Genomic DNA, 25200 nt, shown 5'->3' on the forward strand with positions numbered 1-25200 from the left:
AGTGTTTTCAGGCTGGGAAGCTTATAATCATTAATCACTCACTTCTCGGGGATATCTGGAAAACCAGTATCTTACACATAAACAATGTTCGCTAGAGCTCACGCTGCCTTACTTTATGAACGACAACAACATCCATTACAAAAACAATATCATATCGGGCTCTTTCACTTCATATGGCTATACCAGGGTCGGCAAACCCCGGCACGCGTGCCAATTGTGGCACACGAGATGATTTTTCATAGTACGCCAAATGATTTCGCGCCAAAGACTGAGACGATGTTTTCGCAAAAATTGAAACAGAAGTTTTCAAAATGTACAAAGCTCGTACGTGATCCAAAATTTTTTCGTAAATCAACATAAAATAGGCTACAGTCTTTTAGGGCTGATTTTACTTATCTTGAAATTATTTTCCACGCTCTGTGCGATTTATTGGAACCCGATGTCTTGATTATGATGTGGGAACCCCCAATAAAATAAATGTATATCTATATCCATATAGAAATAGAAAATGTTTTTAAAAGCTATGCATAATGTACAGAAATGAGCCAACCGTTTTAGCAGTTATGAAAGAATATCAACCGAACATCGTATGAAACCATTCGGATACTTTAGTCGAGGAGTGTTCACTGTCAGTGTGCAGCCTACTGGAGCGCAACTTATGAACCGGCATTCCGGCGCTGGGCATTTTCACGCTATTGAAGGCACGACCTGGACATAAAGTTTCGGACAACATGCGACTCCCGTGCGATGATCGGCGGCGATAAAACCTTGAAACAAAATAACCGCCGCATGCTGGCCAAAACGTTCGACATCGATATGCCCACACTCCACAGTCAAGGCACCGGACTGACCGGAGTGACCAGCGCCCGCAGCTTGAGCCGCACGTATCAAATGAGACCCGCCGAGGACAATAATGAGCCCCGTGTCGAAATGCGAATTTCGAATCGTGTTCGTGGAAGGAGATATTCTTTTAATTTCGCCCGGTGTGCAAGAGATTAATATATCTGGAGCAACGACAATCTTTACCGCTTTACTGCGACTGATGGCACCGTAACGAAGTCATACCAACGGGTCCGCCCGACCTTTGAACCTCACTCAGCTCTGCCGGCAAATCAGATTACGTGAGCAGAGAGAGGATAAAAATTTAGTTTAGAAAAGCTGACGCACCAAATGGACACCCCATGCAGATGATAAGTAGCGGTAAACAGCGTATAGCCTGATGGGGGGTCTGAAGCTCGGTTTATCACCCTATGGGGTCCAACACCAACGTTTTTTTTGGAGAGGGGAGGGAGGGGGGCTGACGAAGTGCTGTTACGGCCCTGAAGAGGACGTATGGTAATCCTAAGCAATAGTGATGTTGGCCACAGGGAAATAGCTTATTTTGAAGCAACAAAAAAATCTTGAAACTGAAATCAATTTCAGCATTCGAAAATGCTTTACTTCGTTCTTTTAAGATCCCATATCAGATCGAGGGCCGCAAAATATGACTGCGCGGGTCGCGTGTTGGTTACCACTGCTCTAGACACTCGCAGTGCACACTGCACAGTACAATCTTACGAATAGATAGGATGCCGAAAAGACCAGTTACGATCTGGCATTCACCTCGGCGCACGATGCCAATTCTTCGATGACATTCTTTATTTAGCTGTCTTTCTCTTCGCATTCGCTTCTTTCGAGTAGCTCATTCTGCGAACTACCTAAAGAAGCAGCCCAGATATACCTCCTACGCTGCTAACTGGAATCACCATTATGCTAATTCCTCCAACATTTTCATCCGGACTACTCCCATGAACGCAGACAATACCTTGGATATCCCAGGACAAGATCTACCAAGCGCTGTCGCTTTCCGGTCACTAAAGTCAACCGGCCAAACCTTCCGGAGCTGAACTTGTATGATAAACACACCAAATACTTGGTTGTTGCGACCGATTTATTTGTGAGTGGTTCCAATCAACATTGCTCGACGATTGAGCACTCACGAAAGCGACAGAAAAAAAAACAGATTATAATCAGTAAGTCACAAGAACAACCTTACAACAGGTTTCACGACTCACACACGCATGGTCACAATACCAGCATCAATCCCCGCGCAAGGCGAGCTAGTGCAAATCAAGCGAAGATGAGGAATGAGCATTGCCATTCACGCTGTACTAGTGCGCGAGTCCATCAATGCCTGTTATAGACCGGACAGTACAACACTCACAAATTGGTCCAAACACATACCATTACTTAACATGCAAGCCTGAAATGCTACCACAGCGACTATTGTAGACCAATAACTGATAGAAAAAGAAGCCCAATATACGTTAGTTAGTATCATGAGACTCTTCGCTGTTCAACGTGATTTCATGGGCAGTATCAAAGACCCATTGCGGGATTGCAAATTCAGAACAAACGAGAAAATAAGCGACAGTCAATCGCGATGGCACGTTAGCCTGGCCGAATTCAACCGATATAACAAGGTACTTGTGTCAATTTACGAAATATTGTCCACAAATCACATGATGCGGCAAAAGGCTTGGACAACGCGAATCACAATCCTAACGATCAAACCCCATTGTTCCAAGGAAATAAATATGAATGCGGAATAGTGCAGTGATTTTCAATATTAATAAGCAAGCTGATCATTTCTCTGTGCACACACTCGTAGAATGGCACGGGTGGTGAACATTTCATGGCAGGAATTGCGTCACGTGTGGCAATGGCCCGTGCCATCCTACGAGCCAGCAGCGCGCAAGCTGCTAGAATATCTATATCCATTATCCACCTTTTCGCATAATAATATTGGAGAAGACACCAGTAACTAGCTGTTGAGACTTGAATGACCAGTCAGCTGTTAGCCAAGTCAACAGCCACGTTGACAAATAGCCGATGAAAGGGGTGCAAAACGACTACTACCCACTTTCAATTTCAATCACAAGCATCATTTGTACACTCTGTAAGTATCTGCTGACATGGTGTAGGAGCAAATCCAATGGCATTCAAGCAAGAGTGAGTTGTAGAACGTCGCTTGATATTTGCAATCACAAAGCGTGTCGCAAAATAGTGTACACTGTACAATTTTGTACATTGTACACGATACAAACGAATGGTTTACATAAAAAAGTCAAAGAAGAACGGATATATAATAAGAACAGAACCAGAGACAAAGCGACATTTCACAAGCACCGTCGTTTCCCGGGTTCACAGTCTTTTGTTGTTTTTCATGTTCTGAAACTTTTGGAATATGTTGGACGCGCTCGTGTCGTTTGGCCTGGGTTCTTTCTTCACTTTCTTTACCTAAACGCGGAGGTAATGTAAGTGGTCATCGTTCGTACTCAAGTAGAAGTATCGACATGAATTTCGCCTAAATTACAAGTAGAAGCAGCGATTCTAAGACATGAAAAAACTACTTCAGGTACTTATGCCTAAAACTACCTAACCACTAAGACTAATCATAATCATACTTGAGTAGTCCAAAAATGTTAAAGTACGCCACTTTATTGCTGATCACCTCTGACCACAAGTGAGCAATGTAGAGGTGCGACTGAGGACTTAGGCGAGATTTTTCATCGGCACAATCAAACTTAAGCGACCGACAGTCTGCCGCAATATCCCACTGTGTGCTTACTGCGCCAAATCATAGTGACTGTAGGCTATTCTTTTGTGACCATGAACATGAACAAGACAAAGCTGCATTCCAATCTAATTGACGTTCACGTGCAGTCTTAACTAAGGGCTTCTACGTCGGATATGTAGCCAGATTTCAAATGACTTGTTGATAACTTTGAGCGAAAACAGATGTCTCATTGACTTCAACAGCTATTTTATTACGTTAATAGGAGGATTAAATACTGTTTTCGGTCTCTATGCTTTAAAGTTTACATTAAATACGATTTGATCCTAGTATAGGTGGATAGAAACGCGATTAATGTATCGATTCAAGAATCTGGTCGGCCAAGTACTTCATTTTCCCATATCGGGCCCACCGACTTGAGAAGTTGCTCGCCCCTGGTTTACAGTGTTGTTCCTCAATCTGTTTTGAAGAAGTCGCTTTCCAGCCTACTTTATATCCCTGATTTCAAACAGGTCGACACAAAATTACGGCAAATTCATCCAGAAATGATAATGATAATAAACTGGTAGCAAAACTGACGTAATAAAAACCTGTGGGAACACGTGACGTCGCCTCCCTATGTCATATCAAAAAATATATTCTGCGCTTTTCTACATTCGAACAGATGCTCACCTTGCCCTTGTCGTACTCCTTATTCCAATTATCTATCAGAGGCGCCTGGAGTTTCGCCCACGTGTTTTTAGCGTCGTTCTCCACCACAGACTCTGCACCGTCCCAAGAATCCACTGCAAAACGACGAAGCAAGTCACCAACAGCAGATTCTCGCAGTAGACTACGAGACTAGAGATATTATCCTGTTGCCGATAATATCAAGATTGTACCACACTTTGAAAGGAATATCGGTATCTCCGCCATTAGACGTAAAAGTTATGTGCAATTTTCTTGAGTGGGTCAGAATGGGAATATCGGTTTATCTTCTTGTAGTAGTTTCCAGGCAGGGTTGGTCAAAGTAGCAATTGCTGCTACTCAAATGGAATTAAAGTCGTGAATTCTTACTCAAACACAATTACAAGTATCAAAAATTAAGTATTCTAGTCCTAGTTTTGCGTAAAAACTGAAAACTGTTATAAGCAGCATTCGTGTGAAATCATAACCACTCGGGCAATCAGTGCAAGCAGGCGGAACCTACATCAGTACGTTGAAGCAGTACTTAGCGACGGACCAATTCTATTTACAAGCGTCCAGATGCAGCCTCCCTACGTCCTACAAGATTTCATGTCCAAGCCTAGCGATGACTGTAAAGCTGTTGAAACCAATGCTCCACCTTTTGAATGTAGGCTGAATAAATCATGGGTTATCGGTTTTATAGGTAGGTTTTATAGGTCTACTTAACTTTCAGTGGCGAGTAGCATATAATTCCCGTACTCGGAAAAATCGTATTTTCCTATTCGACATGCCGCAGTGGTCAGTGATGGAGTGCTCCTACTTTCCCCTAGTGCGACTTGTCAAAACATACCGTGCTTTCAATGTCGCCGTGGCAACTACTACAAAGCATTTCCAATTATTCAGAGTAATCCCAATACGTCACGCCCACTTGCAGTAATTACTCAAGTGGCTACGTTTTCGACTACTTCCCGTTCTATTGGCCAACTGTTTCGCGTTTGAGTAATCGCGATAATGATGGCGACACGTTTCCGAAGACATAACCCTTAATGACAAGATTTTATATAAGATTTTTAACTAGATTCCAAAGCATCATTCCGTACTACACTTTTCGTGGAAATGAAATTCTCAAGTGACCCTCAATCGTTGTGGCCTATAGATATATATCGGATCGCATCAATGGGATAGTACGGCATAGTGATAGCTCAAGTGGCCAAGTTATCTGACGAGAAGTAGTGACGAAACTGGTTTTAAAAATGATTCACCACTCGCATGTAGACATCGCAGGAAAAATAACGCAGCAATCACATTATGAGAAGGCAACGATTTGAGTACCTGAATTCGAGTATTAACGATAGTAATTCGGATCCCCTACAACTGAAATCGTACATATCTTTTCCCTACTTTTATGATCAAGAATCATAGTTTTGGCACTGTGACCATTGATCCGCAGAATCGTCATGAAAGCGGTATGAATTAGATTTGGTCGAATACAATGAAGTTGTAGTATTAGAATTGTGGTCGAATAACCGTTGCTTTGTAACGTACAAATTGGGAAGATCAGGTCTAGACTTGCTTGTCGGAAAATGGAACGAGAATAATTAAAAAAAAAACCTTTGACGCCGTATGCTTTTGCAGAAGACTGTTTCAGAAGCTGCCCCAAAACGTTGGGCCGTTCGGCAGGCGTATCTGGCTCTCTTTTTCGTTCGACTAGCATGGCTGGCTCTTTAGTACGGTCAGCTTGCGTAAATGGCTCTCTTATGCTTTCGGCTCGCGTAACTGGCTCTTTTTTACGTTCAGCTTGTGTTACGGGCTCTTTTTCACGTTTAGATTGCGTAGCCAGCTCTTTCTTTTGTTCAGGTTGCGTGGCTGGCTTTCTCTTCTCTGTAACGGCAAATGCCAATGTCGAAGCATTAGTACCATGTTCTGTCCGATTATTACAAATGCGACAGGTTGCTGTCACAAATATTTCAAGTCGGTTGATTTCAGGCTAAGAACTGCTCAATTGCATTTTGATGGCACTAATCTACGCTTGGTGAAGTAGTAAAAATATTGAATTTGCAAAACCATCGTTTGCAGCAAAGTATGCTATCACACAATGGTGATACAGGTCATTCCGTATGGGCATACCTGATGGTTACAAACCAACGAGATATTGGTGATTGTAATCGATTGCTTTATGAACGATTACTATACTATCTGGTTTTACAAGGACTATGGCTCGTAGGAGAATGATAAGCCCCACCCCGCTCGGATTGAAACTATCTTAAATCTGCGATCAGTCAATATGATGTTTGGTTCCAGGTCAACTCGCGATGCTGTCAGGAGACAGATGTAAAATTGCACACATGTCCCTACTCAACCTATTAGAGATCTGAATAACTTGCATCCTTCACATAAAATATTAACCGTTCCAACTCGGCGGCATGCAAGTTGTAAAGATGAACAAGCTGTTCCATTGCGTTGTCAGTAAGAACCGCAATAAGCGTAATATGTGGCTTGCAGGTGTGCGCGTCAGCCTCGACGATTATGTGCAAATACCAGGGTTGCAACAAAGTCAATCTTTATTTTTGTCGTTTTGACTCGAGTCAAAGTTAGCGACCGGTGTGTCGAGTCCGAGTCATGGTATTAAGACTCGAGTCCGACTCCCAAGTCACCGTGTTGACTGCTCAAGGTTCCTGTTTAAGTCTTGTTAAACCCACTTTTTATAACTATGTTTGGCGATATCGAATGGTTCGCATTGTAATATACTAATTTTCCTCACTTTTAGCAGTTTCTGGTAGCGTTTTCAAGTACCAGTACCAATAGACGAAATCCTTCAACTATTCTTCGAAATTACAACAAAATGTCGGTCTTGGCTGTCTGAGTCTCGAGTCATATCCATATTTTAAGAAAATGACTCGAGTCATCAGAAAATCGTGATTCGAGTCGAGTCATTACATCCCTCGCAGATACTACAACGAGAAACACCGCAGCAGACAACAACTCTTACCCGCTCTCTCAGGAACAGTGTCGTCATCCGAGTCAATACAATTCTGCAAGACTTGCAAATTCTCCATCCTCAGCTTCTTCTCTTTCCTTGCCTTTTTCCTCATCAACATCTCGTATTCTTTCTTGTCGCGATAGAGCTTGTCCACCACGGCGGTTGGGCTGCGGATCCTCTTCCTCTCATTCGGGGCTTTCAGGTCGTCCAGGTCGTCAGAGTGTCTTCTGTATGAGACATCATGGGGTTACATAGAGCGTGGTCGAATTCAGAAGGGGCCACGGTCAGTAACAAGCGTCCGGCTTCTTGATCGGTAGCTCGTGGGTTCAATCCCCTGCTAGGTCAGACCAGAGACCTGATTAGTAGAACTGGTATCTGTGTCTTCCCCACTTTGCGCTCAGCATTTGGGGAAGATAGAATGGAGGGGGTGCAGGACTGGGAAAGCCTCACAAGGCTATTTCGGCACCTTCCTTCTCCAGCAGCATATGCACACCATGCGCTTGTAGTCTGCGTTCGTTGTTTAGACTTTTATTACCTTTTGGAATTACCGAAGTAGGTTTGGCTTAATTACACAACCAAGTACCTACCGAGGTGGTCATGTCTTTGGATTACTTTCACTTCTGCTTCATACTTTGCAGCTAGGCCTAGACTATTAGCTTTTCTATATACTGGCAAATCACTGCCGATTCCTGTACTTGACCACAAGCCGGAAACAACTTATACTTGTGAGTACTGACGATGACTACTTTCATTTCATCTTGTCGAATTACGTGGAGTGCTTTTTTATTAGATCGGAAATTACTACTTTACTCGAGTAGAAATTTACGAAGTTACTTCTACTGCTAACTGAGCACCTACAATGACTACCTTTGGTCCAATTACACGAACCTACGGGCTCGACAAACCTTTTCTTTCCGCACTTCTTCTCCGTTTCCCTGCACGATTTCGATGATTTGCAGAACTTTGGACTCGTCGACATGGACTCGTCAGAGTGGTGACGCTTGCGGGCCTTGCCTTTCGATACGGCCGCATCTCTGTAAAATAGGTAAGCGTTCATGTATCAGACGCACAGGCGGCTTTGTACGGAAGTACTTCAGCTTTATCGAGGTTTTACTCGAGTGGGATCTTTTAGCCTACTTCTGCCTAAATATAATTTTTTGGCAAAAGTACGACTCGAAAGTGGTTTGTGGAATTGCCTTGAAAATCCAGTGGAACAGTCCAGTTCAGATTGCTTCTGAATATTTCTGGCAATTTCAGACCAGTAAGGGAAAACTTCGTACTTCAAAGCCCCCCCTGATTAGACTGTCAAGTGTCTCATCGAGAAGACTGTTCCTTTTTCCCGTTTTGACCACAACTAATGCACTAAAGCACTTTCCGGCCAAATAAGTTCATGGGTTTTGCACAATAAATTCTATTGCTCGGATGGCCAGGGCTTTCCGATCATACTTTTGATTACATAATAATTATAGTAGTGCGCAGATATCAATTCACTTCAGCTGGCGCTAACTTGAAGAAGTCACGATTTGCACTGTGTCGTAAATCAAACAACTTGTTACGTTGGGGAACAACTGTACATATCCCCTTGAAGCAGGGGTCACCAACCTTTTTGCAACCAACGGCTACTTTTGGGTACTGATTGAAGCGACGGGCTACCATATACTCCCGCCGTTTACCCGCATCAAACTGAATTTCCGCTGTGATATTCACAGCACTGGGCAGGAAACACATTGCGCCAATACTTCTAAGAGAGTCTTTCAAATCAAAACATCTCATTTCCAGTAGCTGGCCATTAACATTTTTTAAGAAATCATGAATTACTTCGCACCACGTCTGTATAAATTATACAACAACAGTCAACTCAAATTTTACAATAAACCATGTCACAATTTAGACTGGACTGGACATTATGTTATCTGTTTCAGTATTAGTCAGTGGGAAGCCTGGCATTGCATGCTATCAACTAGTGCGCTGTACTCTGGTATGTAACTTGACACTGCAACTCTGAATGAGTGTTCCAGATGTGCATTAGTTAGGCGTGTTCTGTGTTTGTTTTTGATGTCCGAAAAGGGTGATTCACAACTATAAGTTGAACTTTTCCATGTCAACAAGGCACCAAAAGTTTACTGCAGCCTGGTGGGTTTGGAGGTGAAGGTAATGTTGCAGTGTTAAAATTTCCATCTCCAACTGTTCAGCAACCGGACATGACAGATTTCATTATACCGGACAGTAGCAATGATTACAGAAAGGTAGAAACCCGGTACTAAGCTGCGTTGAGTGTAAGAGAAACAAGCCGTGTCTAAAGATGCAATGCGTAATGGGCATACAGATATTGAAAATCTGCTAGTACTTCACGGCTAACTGCTACCGAATAGTAATGCTGTTTAGTACTTTGGCATCGTCCTTGGCGTCGAGCTACCAGAACGAAACACCTCGCCATTTCAAGAAGACCGTGGATGGCATTCCGTCATGTCTCCTGTATAGTCAGTGCGATGTATCCTACGTCTTCGATATCTTGTGATTCGATTACATGCTGGTATATTACTAATTGTAATTGAGGATATTTGATATCATCAAATCAAGTGTTTATGTATATTTATTTCTAAGTTACATGTTAGTGTGATTCAAACAATAGCTAAATCAATCAATCTATATTTTTAAACGCTCACTGGTTATAATCTGACGAATATTGGTAAATGTTGCTATTCAATAAATTTTTAGAACAAGCTACACGGGCTACTCATCTACTCCTCGGGGGTACCTGGTGACCCCTGCCTTAAAGTTATTAAAGTACGAACAATTTTCATCCTCACTCATTCGCATCGTGTTTGTCAAGTGCACTGGCATTTTTTCATCCGCAAAGTGCGTACCATCCCACAGGTTGAAAGGCACTGATACAGAAAAAATCTAAGGCAAAAAGAAAACGCGTTTGCGCAAGCACCAATACTGTCCGAAGCATAACCCATTGTAATGTCGCAGAATGTAAAGTTATGAAATGTTGAACATCAGTTACTCACCGTTCTTCAACTTTACTGGAATTCTGCTGCGTGTCGCCATTTTCCCCAGAATCGTGCGACGAAGCGATCTCTTTATTCAAGACTTGGAGAATAGGCTCTCGGACACGCTGGTCGCCGCGCACAGGGTCTGATTTGTCGGCGGGGTTTCTACACGATCCATTCGTAGAATTGTCTTCTTTCTGTTTTGACCCGGAACCGGAATTGCTCTTCTTGGCAGACGTGCTCTTACGCAAGGTCGCGAGAGTCGATGTCAGCGTGGAATAACCCGATTTACCGCTCTGCAAAGAAAGGTTCTCATAAAGCTACAAAACTTCAATATACAATTAAATAATATATATTCATATCGAAATGATCCCGAATACTTTAGGCTCACACTAGTTAGCGGCAATCGTCAGCAACTAGTAGAGAATTGGAAGAAACATTGCATACCGACTTTCACATCATCAAATATGAAGACACAGGCATAAAAATTCGAATAATCAAGACGAACAGATGACTCGAGCTCATTAGCTCAATGCGCTACTTTTAGATTATACAATATTTCTGTTGCCTGCAAAGAACGTAAATTTGCACCAGGCCTATTCAACAGTGTTTTCCATAGCACTCTGTCAGCGCTCATCGCCAATGTCAAAAGACCCCCCTTCTACCCACACAAAGACTTATGCATACCACATGCGAGTTAGATTACAATAGTAGCCTAAAGGGCCGAGATTCCGGCCCGTAGTGACACTCGCGTCCACGGTTGACACCAGAGCCCCAACGACGAGCATTGACCAAGTGTCGTGGCCTAAGGGTATCTCTGCTGAATAGCGTGTTCGGCTGTCAAAGGGAACACTTACAGATACACACCGACCCAGGGTTGTAAACAAGTCACAAGGTTCCGAGTCACAAGTCAGTTTTATATTTTTGACTTGAGTCGTTTTCAATTCAATACCGAGTCAAGCCCGAGTCATAGTGTTGAGACTCGAGTCCGGGTGTTCAGTTTAGAGTTCAGATCCTGTCCCACCGCTCTTTTACAACCCTGTTTGGGTGATATCGGTATCGTCGTATTCATAATATACTAATTTTCCCCATTATCAACAGTTTCTGGCCTTATTTTCCAAGTACCGGTACTTACAGATGAAAACCCCTAATGTGGTAGCTTTACGATTCTCGAAGTCACAACGAAATGCCTGTCTTGGCTGTCCTAGACTCGAGTCACGAGACTTGGTCAAGTCATGCAAAAAGTCTCGAGTCGTTACAACCCTGCACTGACCTCTTCTTCAGAATCACTGTCGCTGCTGGAATAAGCGTTTAACGCTTGCAGTGCAGGCGTCGGCTTCATGGAGTGTTTTTTCGTCACAGACGAATCTCGAAGCATCTCGTTCAAAAGCGAAGACCTGTCGCCGACGCCGGGAGATGGTTTCGTAGTTTTCACACCTGGATGTACATTTTGGTGGAAAGCTAATCTTGAAAAATGACTACCAAAAGGTGCTTTTGTCCGCCCACACACACAGAGATAAAGTTTTTTCCAACACACATCATTGTGTCCATTGTGCCGATATACACATTAACACCCGCCCAAAATTTACATTCTGACCAAGTACCGACACAAAACAACCCGTGTAATGTAATACAAAGTGACAAAAACAGTCACAAGTTTCGATCTGGCATTGCAAAATCTACATTGTTGCCCCAAAATATACTTTCAGATATTGACCAGCACTCGGGAAATACTTTCTCAATTCATGTACTCTTCAATCTCAAGGTGGAAATGATTTTATTTGCGAATTATACCATCAACGATTTAACGATGCCATCTCCATGTCCAATTTCCAGCAAATATTTGTCCATTTTTTTCAACAATCAGCAAAGTCTTTAATCAAATTCGATCACAAACCCTTCTTAAAATGAATACGCATGTAAGAAGCATCGCCCTCCCTTCCCGCCATGCCTCAAATGCATTAGGTCACAACGAAATGATCAAATTTACCACTGTAAATATTCAAGAAGTGGTGGGAATTTCAAATGGGAAACGCGCCAAACTTACAATTGAAAAGTATATTCATATCGAAATGAACCCGAATATTTTCGGCTGACACTCGTCAGGGGTAATCGTCAGCAACTAGCAGATAATTGAAGAGAACATTGTATATCAACAATCTTACCACCAAATATTACGTCACGGGCATGAAATTTCCAATAATTATTGCGAAGAGATGGCTTAACCTGAACGCACTATTTTTAGATGGTGCACGAACTCCTTTGTTGTGCGGCGTCTTTTAGGCAATCTAATCAATGTCCGTGTAAATTGGCAAAAACAGATGTATCAGACAGTCATAATGCGGAATAACGAGTGTTTTCCGAATGCGAATGTATAGATAATGTGCCGACGAGACCGCAGATTTACCCGCTAAATTACACAGGGCAGAGGCAAAACTAGGCTCCGCTCAACAACCAGAGTGTCAATTCAGCCAGGGCAATTCACCGTAATAAACCATACACGGCCCCTACCAGTCCCTCAAAAAAAGCTATCCGAAGAACCCACAAACATCCTACCTGCGGTAGAAGTCGATGGCTCGTTTCCTTTGTGAGTCGTACTGGAATTGTTCCCATTTACCTTTACCTGAGAGTATTACAACAGACGTGGTCAAAGTAGTCATTGTGTTTACTCAAGTAGAAGTAGAAGTAATGTCAAAAATTTCCACGAAGGTAGAAGTAGAAATTTACAAGTACATCTTCCAGGCTTAACACTATTTACATTTTTATATTATTAATGACCGAGCGTGTTTTCACCATGGTTGGAGTATTTGGCAGCGTTCAAGATGCTATCCATATAGGAGCATCTATTTACCTTGGTATATTGAACATCTCAATTCTTAAAGGATGAAGTCAGTCAGAGTAACCGTGGTTGGTACTGAAGCAGAAGCAATGTTGGAGTATTTGGTTGTATTAAGGTCCCAGTCACAAACAAGCATCTACGTTCGTGCACTTTTATCAAGCATATTAAAGATGCGTAGGATCAAATATCTACTCAAGTACAAGTTAGCGATTTACAAATAGCAAGTAAAAAAGTATGCATTCTCGGCCTAGTTTTGCCTAAAAAAACTTGAAACTTAGATAAAAGTGGAAGTTGTCTAAAGTTATCAACACTTGGGTAACTAGTGTTAAGCAGGGAAACTTAATTGAGTACCGGTACTCAGAAAACCGGATAAAAGCAATACGACGCACCTTGCTCACTATTTTCGATGGACTGCTGACAATCAATTTCGGCTTTCTGTTGACCACGAAGCTCACAGATTTCGAGCGGTCATGCAATCCGTTTGTGATCGCTTTGGTGGGAGTGTTGCCGTTCACTTGTTTGATTTGCTTCGACGAGGAAGCAACTGGAAAAAGGACACGTCAATAGGAATAAGATAAGACTGAATCAATTTTTGTCATCAATGTTTTTGTGGCATATACACCGACTAATGACGCAGCACCTCTAGATATAACCTCAAGAGGCGTCAATACTCAACTAGAGTAATCAAAGCACCAACGTACTCTATTATATGACAGGCCCTATCGATAACGCCACGTGCTATCAGTACAAAGCTGAAATGTATTAGACTAATTACAGGTTGTAGCACAGTTTGACGCAACGCGTCTCTCTCGATCGAAACGAAAATTTAAAATCTTCGATTGAAAATGGCTGCTACAAAATGATTAAGAAATTTGACTTGGGCGCTCAACTTGAAACATCGCAAGCAGATACAGCGTTAGGAATGCAAAATGTACCGAAACTAGATGAGTGAGAGGAATCCAATCTCTTCATCTTCGGGGGCAATTGTGGCCCTATGATTCTGGTTTCGTCGGATGATTTCGTCCCGTTGGTCATCGGTTCCGATATTTTCGGCTTCCCATTGAGAGAAGAAACACCGTAACCGTTCTTGATAGAAAAAAAGCAATGACTAGGGGCAAAGCAGTAGGTAAACCCGGGGCAGTATGTGGTTCACGCCATGCAGACATGAATAGGAGCAGTGCAAGGTAAGATAGTCTGCCAATACAGGAAGGTAATGAATAATGAAGAACGCTGTCGCTAGGATCGAAGAGTAAAATATTTCTGTCTGCAGCACAATAAACGACACTGTGCTCTACTATCCGGTAAAGAAGTTCAGCATCATGAAGCTATTTGAAGAAACAACAACATACAATAGGGTCGTCTTATCCTGGTAAATTAGAAAACACGACGTTCTTATACTTGAAATGAGACCATACAGATCACAGGTTTCCTAACGTTATTATCAATGCAAAAGCGGTAAAGGGTAATATGCCAGCAAGTGTGAAAATTGGATTAGGATCGGCACATGAAACGCAGCTGTGTGTTAGTTCCAACTTTGATATCTTATGGGAGAATATTAGCAGGCCTGTGACACAAAACACGACAGGCTGCTTCATACTACAAGGACCGGAACCCACGAATTCATAAACATTGACATTCCACAATGATTTTCTCCATCCTCTAAAAATAGACGAGAGCGTCACTCACTTTCACATTTGACAATGATGGTGCCTTCTTGCCTCTGGTATAAAAAAGCAAGTATGCTTGCTGATTGAGAACTTGGTTGATGCTAACTTGATACACCTGCCAACAACGACCAGCATCTTTATAGAGCTCAATGATTGACAACTTATCGTCATCAAAAACTGACTCACCGACGAATCGTTGAAGCAATACCATTGTCCGTTCGAGACTTTTACGTAGGAATAGTAATGTCCGGACTGGCAAGAGAATCCGGAATGTACCAGGACCCCGTACAGTTCGTAGGTGAGCCCACCAGCCTAAAATCAAAATTGTCGGTCGAGTGATAGGTGATAATCAACAGAGCAAGGCATTGAAAAATACAACATTTGAAGGAGGTGCCACTTAATGTAAATATGAGCCATAAGACGACATGATGTGGATGTATTCGGTTATGACTTGACTCCAATCACATGATTCGAATGACTTGACAGCGGACTTGCGTACATAATTTGCATTGTCCGTTTACAGTACATGTGACTTGAGCATATGGGTTCAAGTTAAGGCTAGGACTCGGTTAGGTTAGGGTCGGGATTAGTTTTGAGTTTATAAGTCGGGCTTGGGCAAAATCGAGTCTGAATCGCTTTAAAGGCTAGGCTTTGCGTTCCATTGTCTATTTTGGCGGATAATCAAACACTGAGGGTATACAACAGTTACGTAGTTTAGCAGTCTACTACGCATTCGTGAGCTATACAACGCCTTTATGCATGTATATTCAACTCTATGTTCACCCCTAGATTTAAAATAAATTACGACTCAATCCAAATTTGAAACGGCTAGCAAAATGCAATGACTTAATCATGCCTCGTACTTCGAAAAGACAACTTGACTTGAATTGTGACTAGACTTGACTCGAGTCACCCCCAAAATTCGAGTGACTTGACTCGAGTCAAAATGTGCAAGGACTCGAGATGACCGGCGACTCGAAGGTAGTAACTTGATCCCAACACCGGATGACTCGAGTCATTTTCGCAAAGATATCGGCCACATCACACAAACAAACAAACACAAAGAACACACCAAAGACACGGAATAGGATAGAGACAGAAGTTCCCCACCTGCTTATCGCTCATATAAGGCGCCAGGTTTAATTTCGACGGGTAGGAAATACTCTTGTTGATTTTGTTACCCATGAAGTTGGAAAACCTGGAGAGAATACGTAGAATAGTCAAAGCGCATAAGAAACGTTGTTCCCGACGTCGCCGTACCTTTTCAACTGCAGCATCAGGATGTTCGGCGAGCGGTGGACGGAAAACTTCTTGAATGCGGTCACAGTGTTCTTACATCTCATGCATCTGAAAAGATTAAAACGACAACATGAAACCGATGTATGGAATTCGGCAAGTATGTCATATTTTCATGATACACCGGTTAGAGATATAACTAGTTGAATGGCTCCAAGCAGTAGCAAACTTCCTCTCGACCTCTCAGTGGATGGAAATATCAAATGCCATCTTGTGACACGGGTCGAGGTCGAAATTATATCTGTGCCATTCTCCGGCCCCTGATTCTCCCCTGACTTGGCATTGTTGCCATTCTGTTTACGATTTCAATTAAATCGTTCAAACCGAGGGCGCGATAGTTAAGGCGACTATGCCTCATTAGCCACAGCGGTGGTCAAAAGTTGTAGCATTGCTACACAAGTAGAGTGGAAGTAATGCTACAATGTTCTAATAAAAGCACAAGTAGCTATTTCGAAGACTTGCCAAAACTACTTTGAAATGTACACAAGTAAGTAATTCCAGAAAGAACGTGTGCGCAAGCCACAATGCCTTTAATGTTAAACAGTTCAGACTAACGAGTCAATGAAACCAGGAAAGCTGAAGGTTATATATAAGGGGGATTGGGGCATTGATATATCAAAATTTTTAAACAGTATCATGGCATAAAAAACGTGAACCCCTGTGCTACGGGGCGATCTACCATTTTTTGCCGATACAACATTCACTTCCTCATCAAAACTCACTTGTAAGCATTATCGCCCTGCAGGACTTCGACCCTGACGAACATTTCCAGACACTGCTGCAGGCTGCAGCATCCCTGCTTGTTGATGTCCAGGCTGAGGTCCAGAAACGGGTCTAACGTGTCCGAAAAGGACTTGCAGTGAGAACATTTCACTGAAACGAGAAGACGTCAAACAAAGCTCAAACTCGCGGCTCGAAAAGGTACCAACCTCGACTGCGTAGATAACCTCCGAAGATCTGATGCACGGCGGTCGTGGCTTTTATGTGGACGTCTAGTCTGGAAAAGGAGATCGCGTAGTTTTGATCTGAGGGACTGCGGCTTAATATAGGTACGGTCCAGATAAGGACAATGCGTTGGCAAGCGTTAACAGCGTATACCGATGCCCATCACATCAACTAAAGCAGTCAATATTGATAATCATGAGATGTAACACTGTAATTTTCCACTCAGATATAAGCAGAATATAATAGTGATTCTCAAGACAAGCTTACACTACTTAAATATGAACAGGAACACAATGCGAATTCACCCAGACACTAGCCTACTTTCTGATTTTGAGATCTAAAAAGTATTGATCAAGTAGGTTCTGTTTCACAAACGGTAGACACAGAAGTGGAAACTCTAAAAACAGCAACAGTCGAATAAGCATAGCAAGTATGACTATAATCTATTCGAGTACTGAAAAAGTAGAGGTACTGCACTTGATTACCGACAACCTCTACACATCATTACCATTAGAGAATTAAACACCCGATTGTCACGTAAGCACCTCAGGAAACATGATACACTAGAGAATAAATAGTATATTCATATTGAAATGAACCCGAATATTTACGGCTGACACTCGTCAGGCGTAATCGTCAGCAACTAGTAGGGAATGCAAAAGAACATTGTATATCAACAATCACAATACGCTGTTTTTTTGAATTCTCTACTAGTTGCTGACGATTACGATAACGAGTGTCAGCCGAAAATATTCGGGTTCATTTCAATATGAATATACCATTCAATTGCATATTGAAGTTCTGTACCTCCAAGAAGCTGATAGAGATTGTGAATTTCACTATTCTACATATCGACATACTTGCTCGGATGTCCGACTAAACAGGCCTTTTGCATTGCATCTATGGAGTACCGAATAAACTCATGAGCGTCCTCCTGCCGGCCGAACTGCAAGTGCTTGGCGATCACTAAAAAGTATCGATATTGACAAATTGTCGTTTGATAAAGGCGGTAGCGAAACTTACGCCGTAGATTATGCAGGATATGCGTCGGCTTGACGGACTGCCCGGAGTTTGACCAGCAGTTGCGAACGTGCTTCTGCATGGCGCACAGCATGCAGAACTGTCCGTTGGAGGGACCTGAGTGAAACACCAATTGTTGCCTTTCGTGCCATAAATACTGGCTTCCATTTCTACGGTAGGGGTCGTCAACCCTTTTCGCTATGCGGACAGCTTTCGATATGATTCATTTTGCAGACCAGTCAACTTTGTTGATCAATATTGAAAATTGATCGTAGTTCATACACTATATGGTCACTAAAGGATGCCCATTGCCCAGTAAGGGAACAAGAAATGTTTCGATTACAGAGGTTACCTTATTTTTTCAATTTTTATCAGTGCTCTCGGCCGCTATACAAAAGTTTTCGAACTTTTCGTGGACCAGTAGCAAACTCCTTATGGACCACAGGTTGCCGACCATTGGCCTGTGCTAAGCATTTCTAGAAGTAAATCATCCGGCACTCTGGATAGGCCTATCAGTGATCCTAGCCTACACTGTAAAGATATTCGACATGGAGTTGAAAATTTTACTTTGGAAGTATTACAGTGCAAATTGCTTCTTTGATTATGAATTTCATTACATAGAGTTAAATTAACAGGGATAGTTTACAGCACTATCCGTCACTTTTCATTTGTACATGGGATGCCTTTTGGAATTTCAAAACTTTACCTGGGTTATCGGCAACAAGAAATACAGGACACTTCAATTTTGACTACTTTACAAACTGGTAACGGGTAGCCTACTGGTCTACCGTCTGTTGTCTACACGTAATTGAAACATTTCTGGCCTGCTTCTCAATTATTACTCCACTTTTAATCGGCTAGAGCTGTGTATGCTCAGCACTTGTCGAGGAGTGTCAAAGGAAATTTGGCAGCCATAATGACAATACAAATACGGCTACCTTTAGGTCTAGGATTCAAGTTACAGACAAATAGAAATGAGGTCATCAACATTTAGAAACTATCTGTCGCGATGTAGGTTGTCATTTGCAACTCACTAGAAATTCAGGATTATGTGCCTTGACGAGGGTCATCTACAATGGTGTCCAGCATTGAGGAAATCGTTAACGTCACAGTATCTCATCAATGATCGCCAACTTACAACTTCTCTGATGATCCATGTGAACGAGATAGTTGCCAAGCGGAGCGGTGTATGTCAAGCACTGAAGGGCCGAGTTGAGAAAGCACGTGTTACCCAGGTTGAATAAACCTGCTCCAACGCGCATCGTGTTTCTCCATGAAATCTCAACCTTTCAACAGAGAGAATAATCATTCCTGGCCACAAAGAGAATAAAATGACAGACACCTTTTCTGCTGGAAATATTATCATCTTGGGAGTAGGGATCCCATCGTGAGGAGTTGCGGCTGATGTTGATTCATTTTTCAGTGCTGTTTAAAAGAAGATACCCTGAAAGTTTTAGAAAAACAGAACAGGGACTTTTTCCGCTTCATGAGGAAAGTTGATGTATATCAGAATACACAACCATCCCATTCTATTGTGAGCATAAAGGGTTAGCGTTCGAGGACATATCCTTGGAGACTGTATCTGGCCTGGCAACGTCTCATTTTTGCAAAAAAGGCAAGTCTTCATTCTTAATAGTAAAATCTTCAAATGGAATCAGTTACTTTACGACAAAATACAGTATATGACATCCCATGCAACAATTCTGAGGACGTTGACCATTTTTTTACAAATCTATTCAAACCAATCCTAGCGAATTTGCAAAATCAGCTCTGAAATTTGTCTTATGGCAGTCAGCAACTAAAATATCAGACATTATTTTAAGCAAAATCACTCAATTTTGATGATTTGAAATACAATGCTTTCAGAACTTAAGAAGTAAATATTAAATAAAAATTAATCTCCATAGCATTCTACATGACAACAGCTATAATAGGACACCATTCACAAGAACTTTGAAGTAGACAGAAATGAGAGGTAACCTACCCTCCTGAAATGTTGTTGTGCATGAATTATTTTCAAGTTCAATAACAATTAACTCGATTTAAATGCAGTGATACATTGATTCTCATTGTATCATCACGTACAGGTACAATAATAGATCTATTTATTAAACAGGAAGAAGGTCAAAATAGCCTATTTACAGATTTTACAAAAATCAATCTATTTCACATTCACGTTCAATGCATGTGTATAGTAAAAAGCCTTGTTATTCATCAGGCAATAACATGGCAACTCTCATGTAATATCTCGTTACACATTCATGTGTTCGATTTCAATTGACTGTGTCAGTCACCTTGCAGTTTCTTTAAATACCGATACTATGACAGTGTTTCAAAGGCTATTTAAACGAGGAAAATTGATCAACAAATGAAAGAATTTTTCCTTTGCCATCAAGTTAAGCTAATCAAGAAGGACAAGCTTGTCTGGAGTCACAGACTGGTAATAAGATTTTGGTAGCCTAGGGACTTCTCACAACCACAACGTAAGCTCCCGAATTTCAACGTACCGGGACACATTCCTGAAGAACCGTTGGAAGATGAGTTGCTGGATCGAGGATTCAGATTTATGTATTTTGACTTCAGCGCGTTCAAATTGAAATGATAAGGAAACTTTGCAGCTGAAATATACAAAACAGATATGCGACTGAAATATTTACAATTCCTATTGAGCATTAGAAATACAATTTCACTACCGTAAACCGGGGTAACTTTGGACTTAAGGGTAACTTTGGACACTAAACAGTAAAAGATTTAAATGGTTATTGATAGAAAAGGGTTGCCGCTGGATGTCCAATTCTTTTTCATGTGGAAAAAGCACCACAAGTAGTCTCAATAGAAGGTGGATTCATTTCACTACAAGATAAACTTGACCCAACATTGATAAATTAATGGCGGGGGTCAATTTCATCAAAATTAATGGCCATTAAACTTCTTACAACCAAACACAGATAGCATGTGATTCATAGATTGAAAACTTGGCAGCAGATACCTCTAAGCAGTCTTAATCCATAGCAAAAATCTCAGTACAAGAAAATGTGATGTCCAAAGTTACCCCGTCAAATTTTAACAGAACGGGGTAACTTTGGACACTGGAAAATGTGATATTTAGAGCTCTGGAAAGTGGCTGCTCCATCTGTGTAAAAGTGTATGGTCAACTATATTCCTTATTACCTGCCTGATGGCTTTTTAACATGGAATGAGAAGGTTAATAAATTAGAGTTTGCCAAAATATGAAAAAATGAGTAGGCAATGAGCGGAGAGATTGTAATCGGGTGTAAGTTACTTCGAAAACTTATCACATACTCCTAAAGATGCGCCTGCTGAATACGAGATATCTTAAATTACGACAAATATATCCATCAGAGGAGATAGGAAAGGGAAAGTGTATCTTTTAAAGAACAGTAATATGTTTGAAATCGGCAATAAATCATGTTAACATGTTTAACGTTCGCTGTCGATTGCTGACACTGCCAGTGGGATATCCCTCATCACCAGGCCGTGTTATTTTGGCATTTCAGGAGCCAGATGCCAAAACTGCCAAAAATAAAAATTTGAAAATGCCAAAAATAAGCAATTTTTGGCATATGCCAAAAATAACACGGCCTGCCAAATAGTGTATTTCATTGTTGGTGTTGTGTTAACAGGACCGGGACCGCGTTACAAGCGAGAAGAGCGTTTGTGAAAGGCAGGTTTCTTAATCTGGGTCCAGCCCACCCATTAGGGGTGAAAGCATGGTGTCCTAAATTGTGTGGGCACAGCGAGATTGAACGGCTGACTGCATTTGGTTCACGTCATACTTTCCATTTGTCCAAAGCCAATTTTACGACCATTTTTGACCGGCTTGTCGAGCGCTAAATTTGATAAAACGGGTATCAATAAGAAGCTGCCGCAGTACTGATTATTAAAATATAAACTATATTCTGCTCATGGAACTGGAACCCCCAAAATCAACCACGAATTTTGCATTGTGATCGAGTTGAACATTGTGACGCAACAAACAGTATGGCTATCTCTGAGCTGCATATAGTCTCGTTTTGCCAGACACTCTTGTTGCGTCAATGTTCTTAGACGAGCTAACCTTCCCAGGACTCTTCCGTGCGAGTTGGTAATATTAAAGCCACCTGAAGTGACAAAAGTCCCCCGAAAATATATCGGTAGACTGAAGGAGAAATGATAGTCGGGCTACTAAATAGAATGTGTCGAGAGACAACACAGGAAACTCCTGGAAAAGGATCGGGAAGAAAATTCTTTCCGCGATGAGATCGATGGCACTGGCGACGTGATCGATGGCACTGGCGATGTTTGATGCTGGTGTGATCAGACTAGATGACCTTCACGGTCTTATCGATCATTCCTATCTAATACCGAATACTGTGCACGCATATTTTCTGTACCGCCATCACTGCCGTTTGTTATGTATTTTGGTTGGATGAAAAATAAAGACTCTCTCTCTCGCTTTTCATGATGCATGGATGCCGGTTCGGCCTTCCTAAGATTTTGAAGCTCTGAAAACCTTTTGCGGATGACTGGCAACATTCTTTCCCTCAACGGGTACCGTTGAAGCCGATATTTCCCAGATTCGCTGGGCGAGAAATGAATTTAGGAGAAACTTAGCTGACCTGAGTTTGGAAGCACTGTTACAGTGCAAATGATTTCAGTCTATTCAACAGCTGTAACAATCAGCTGTTGAGCGTGTTTGTAAGGCTTTTCTTTCTTTTTTTGCTTATAGGCACCGATTCCGATGTATACTGCATATTCTGTGGTTTCGTTTGATATTATCAACCTATGAAATCGTTAGGTTTTTTTTTCTTCTATTTTTGGCAGTTTTGGCATATGCCAAAAATAACACGGCCTGCTCATCACCATACGTTATTTATAAGTCCCAATTGGCGAAGGCATGAGGGAAAATTGAGATAAGAGATGAATAAGGGCCCATTAGCCTTCATAAACTACCTATTTATTCTTTTTTTTTTTTTGGGGGGGGGGGGGGGATTAGGTCAAAATCATGCAATACGGTAGGCCAGACATATATACTATTTTGTTTCAGTTTTAGCCACTGCTCTCATCAACTCTTACCAAACAAGCCTCATTTACGAAGTTTCATAAACAATTGAGTGTAAAGGCATACAAAAAACTACATCATTGTCCAAAGTTACCCCACATGCAGGGATAACTTTGGACACGGATGATTTACAAAAATAAGGTACTTATTTATGACCATGAAGATTTTGGATTAGGTAATTCTAATCTATGCTCCATGACCCCTAAAGAACACAAAACTTGCCTCCCCTACACCCCAGCATTTCCGAGATACAGCGCGGAATTGTTGAAAATTGTCCAAAGTTACCCCGGTTTACGGTAACGTTGACAGTATGAGCTCAAAACTCATGATGTTTAGAGAAAACTCGTTAATATATATGTCGTGTATTGAATCTAATTAACTATACTGAATAAACAAAGGTATATATATCCTTACCAACAAAATTAACTCGCTCCAAGAGAATCTTTTGGGATGCAGACTTGAGATGCTTGTCTATGTCAAATATGTCTACATCTTTTTCCTCTTCAGCCGCCTGAGAACCTGTTCTCAAAGACTTGGCAATCTGTTGCGATATTGTCATCTCAATGATATTTTCAGCATCTTATAGAAATGTAGTGTTGCTAAAACGATGATATTTCACTGTGAGAAATGGTACAATATGGTAAAGCAGTCCGAAGCTCAACCGCAACAGCTGGGCAAATGAGCATGACGGTGTCAGTTTCCACGAATACACCTATTCCACCTCCGCCCAGTACATCAATTATTTCTGGCAATTACATCCTATCGAATCTCAGTTCTGATTTTTAAATAAATCCTGCGTGATGAGGGCATTTCTGCATAGAATAATCATGTAAATAAACAGAAAGTTCTGCGTGACGATGCCACCAATTCCACTCTGGGCAATTACCATTGTCCATTATCATTACCGCTATATAAACCTATATACTCTTCATCTCAGTGAAACCAAATCAGAGTTCAATCTTCAAAGGCAGAAAAAACTGCGAATACTTACCAGCCACGAAAGAGAGAGAGAGAGAGAGACAGAAAGAAGGAAGGAGGCTTTTTTAAGTTTTAGCTCCACAAGCACGTATAATGAAGAGGTGACTGCCGCAGAGCAGCACTGTAAAATTGCACTTTTTCAGATTCTATGACGTCACGAAAGCCGTAATGATAAGCTATCAGCTATCAGTGATTATACTTAACGGTCAACTCAACACGTAACATATGAACAACTCGTCCAGTGAGGCACAGGTACGGTATCCTTGTTTACTTTTGAACCATTGCGCTCGTCAACGATTTGTCCTTTCGATAAGACTATCTAAGATGTTAAAATTTCTATTTAACACCGAAGCGACTGAGATACACGGCAACACCGTGTAAAATAAGTTATAACATCGATGACCTGTAACAGCCCGATGGTATTCTTCTTCGCGTAAATGTAAATGCCAGATGCCACACCATGGCATTTTCATGGCGAGGTTTTACAAATATCGCACATATCAGTTTAGGGCCGGCTGACGAATGAAAATTGCACAGACAAAGACACACAGATTCTTAAATTTATACAATACCAGTTGACAGGCAGAATGGTGTATATATATCATTGGTTAAGACGAATGGTTTAAAACCGCAACATAGTTGTGCACGGTCGTATATTAATATCATCGGTCAGTAGCGAAAAACTGCGTTTTTTCGGAGTATTCAATAGGATTGGAGTTCTCATTCATGTAATTATGCCTTCACAGTAATATTTACACTTACTGTTCTATTTGATAATCGTTTTGATCTAAGCGGCATGCTTATCACAGATAGTAAAGTTTCAGTGATTTTGAAAGTTATGACCGGCGACTGACTAACCATAGCGATATACATAGTAGCTGTAAATTGCTATTGACTAACCATAGCCTAACTAAAGTCTGCGACGGCTCGTCCTAATCTGCTTGTTCAAACCACTTACTTGAGCACTTTCAGACCAGAAGTAACTTGGAAAGTTTTTACTGGCAAGTCGAAAATTTAAGGTAATACCTCTACTCTAATACCGTCGATAACTACTTTGACCACTTTCAAATCGCTCTTACGATTCCCGTCTCGTCAAAGTAAGTAGCCCACCAGCCCACATAGCAATTCAACCGTGAGCGCTGGGTTTTTCTGTAGAAGAAAAGGCTTCATTGCCATCACTGACTGTGGAATCCGT

General features: G+C 41.5%; 2 protein-coding genes across 4 annotated transcripts in view; one reads left to right on the plus strand and one right to left on the minus strand.

Annotated features, from left to right (window-relative positions):
- Positions 1 to 1911: 1911 nt before the first annotated feature.
- Positions 1912 to 24392, minus strand: LOC145439201 (uncharacterized). The gene is made up of 22 exons (XM_080316690.1): positions 23442 to 24392; positions 20473 to 20583; positions 19308 to 19390; positions 19104 to 19251; positions 17969 to 18082; positions 17806 to 17911; positions 16930 to 16997; positions 16723 to 16873; positions 15965 to 16051; positions 15815 to 15902; positions 14891 to 15016; positions 14724 to 14819; positions 13973 to 14123; positions 13427 to 13581; positions 12755 to 12821; positions 11472 to 11635; positions 10217 to 10494; positions 8108 to 8236; positions 7212 to 7429; positions 5834 to 6103; positions 4229 to 4341; positions 1912 to 3279 (listed from the first exon to the last, which is right to left on the minus strand). Exons 1-22 carry the CDS (start codon positions 23584 to 23586, stop codon positions 3184 to 3186), a joined length of 2964 nt encoding a protein of 987 aa, XP_080172816.1. The 5' UTR covers positions 23587 to 24392; the 3' UTR covers positions 1912 to 3183.
- The window catches only part of LOC145439206 (ran-binding protein 9-like), a 333125-nt gene continuing 321055 nt past the window's right edge, over positions 13131 to 25200 (plus strand). For 2 of the 3 annotated variants that reach the window (XM_080316700.1, XM_080316702.1), the window contains exon 1: positions 13131 to 13152. The gene's annotated coding sequence lies outside the window, so the exon portion shown is untranslated. The remainder of the gene's footprint in view (positions 13153 to 25200) is intronic. The other variant, XM_080316701.1, reaches the window with a different exon arrangement.

The sequence above is a fragment of the Botryllus schlosseri genome, chromosome 5 (assembly GCF_051294905.1).
Source record: "Botryllus schlosseri isolate E-star chromosome 5, Bs_hap1, whole genome shotgun sequence".
NCBI classification, from domain to species: Eukaryota; Metazoa; Chordata; class Ascidiacea; order Stolidobranchia; family Styelidae; genus Botryllus; species Botryllus schlosseri.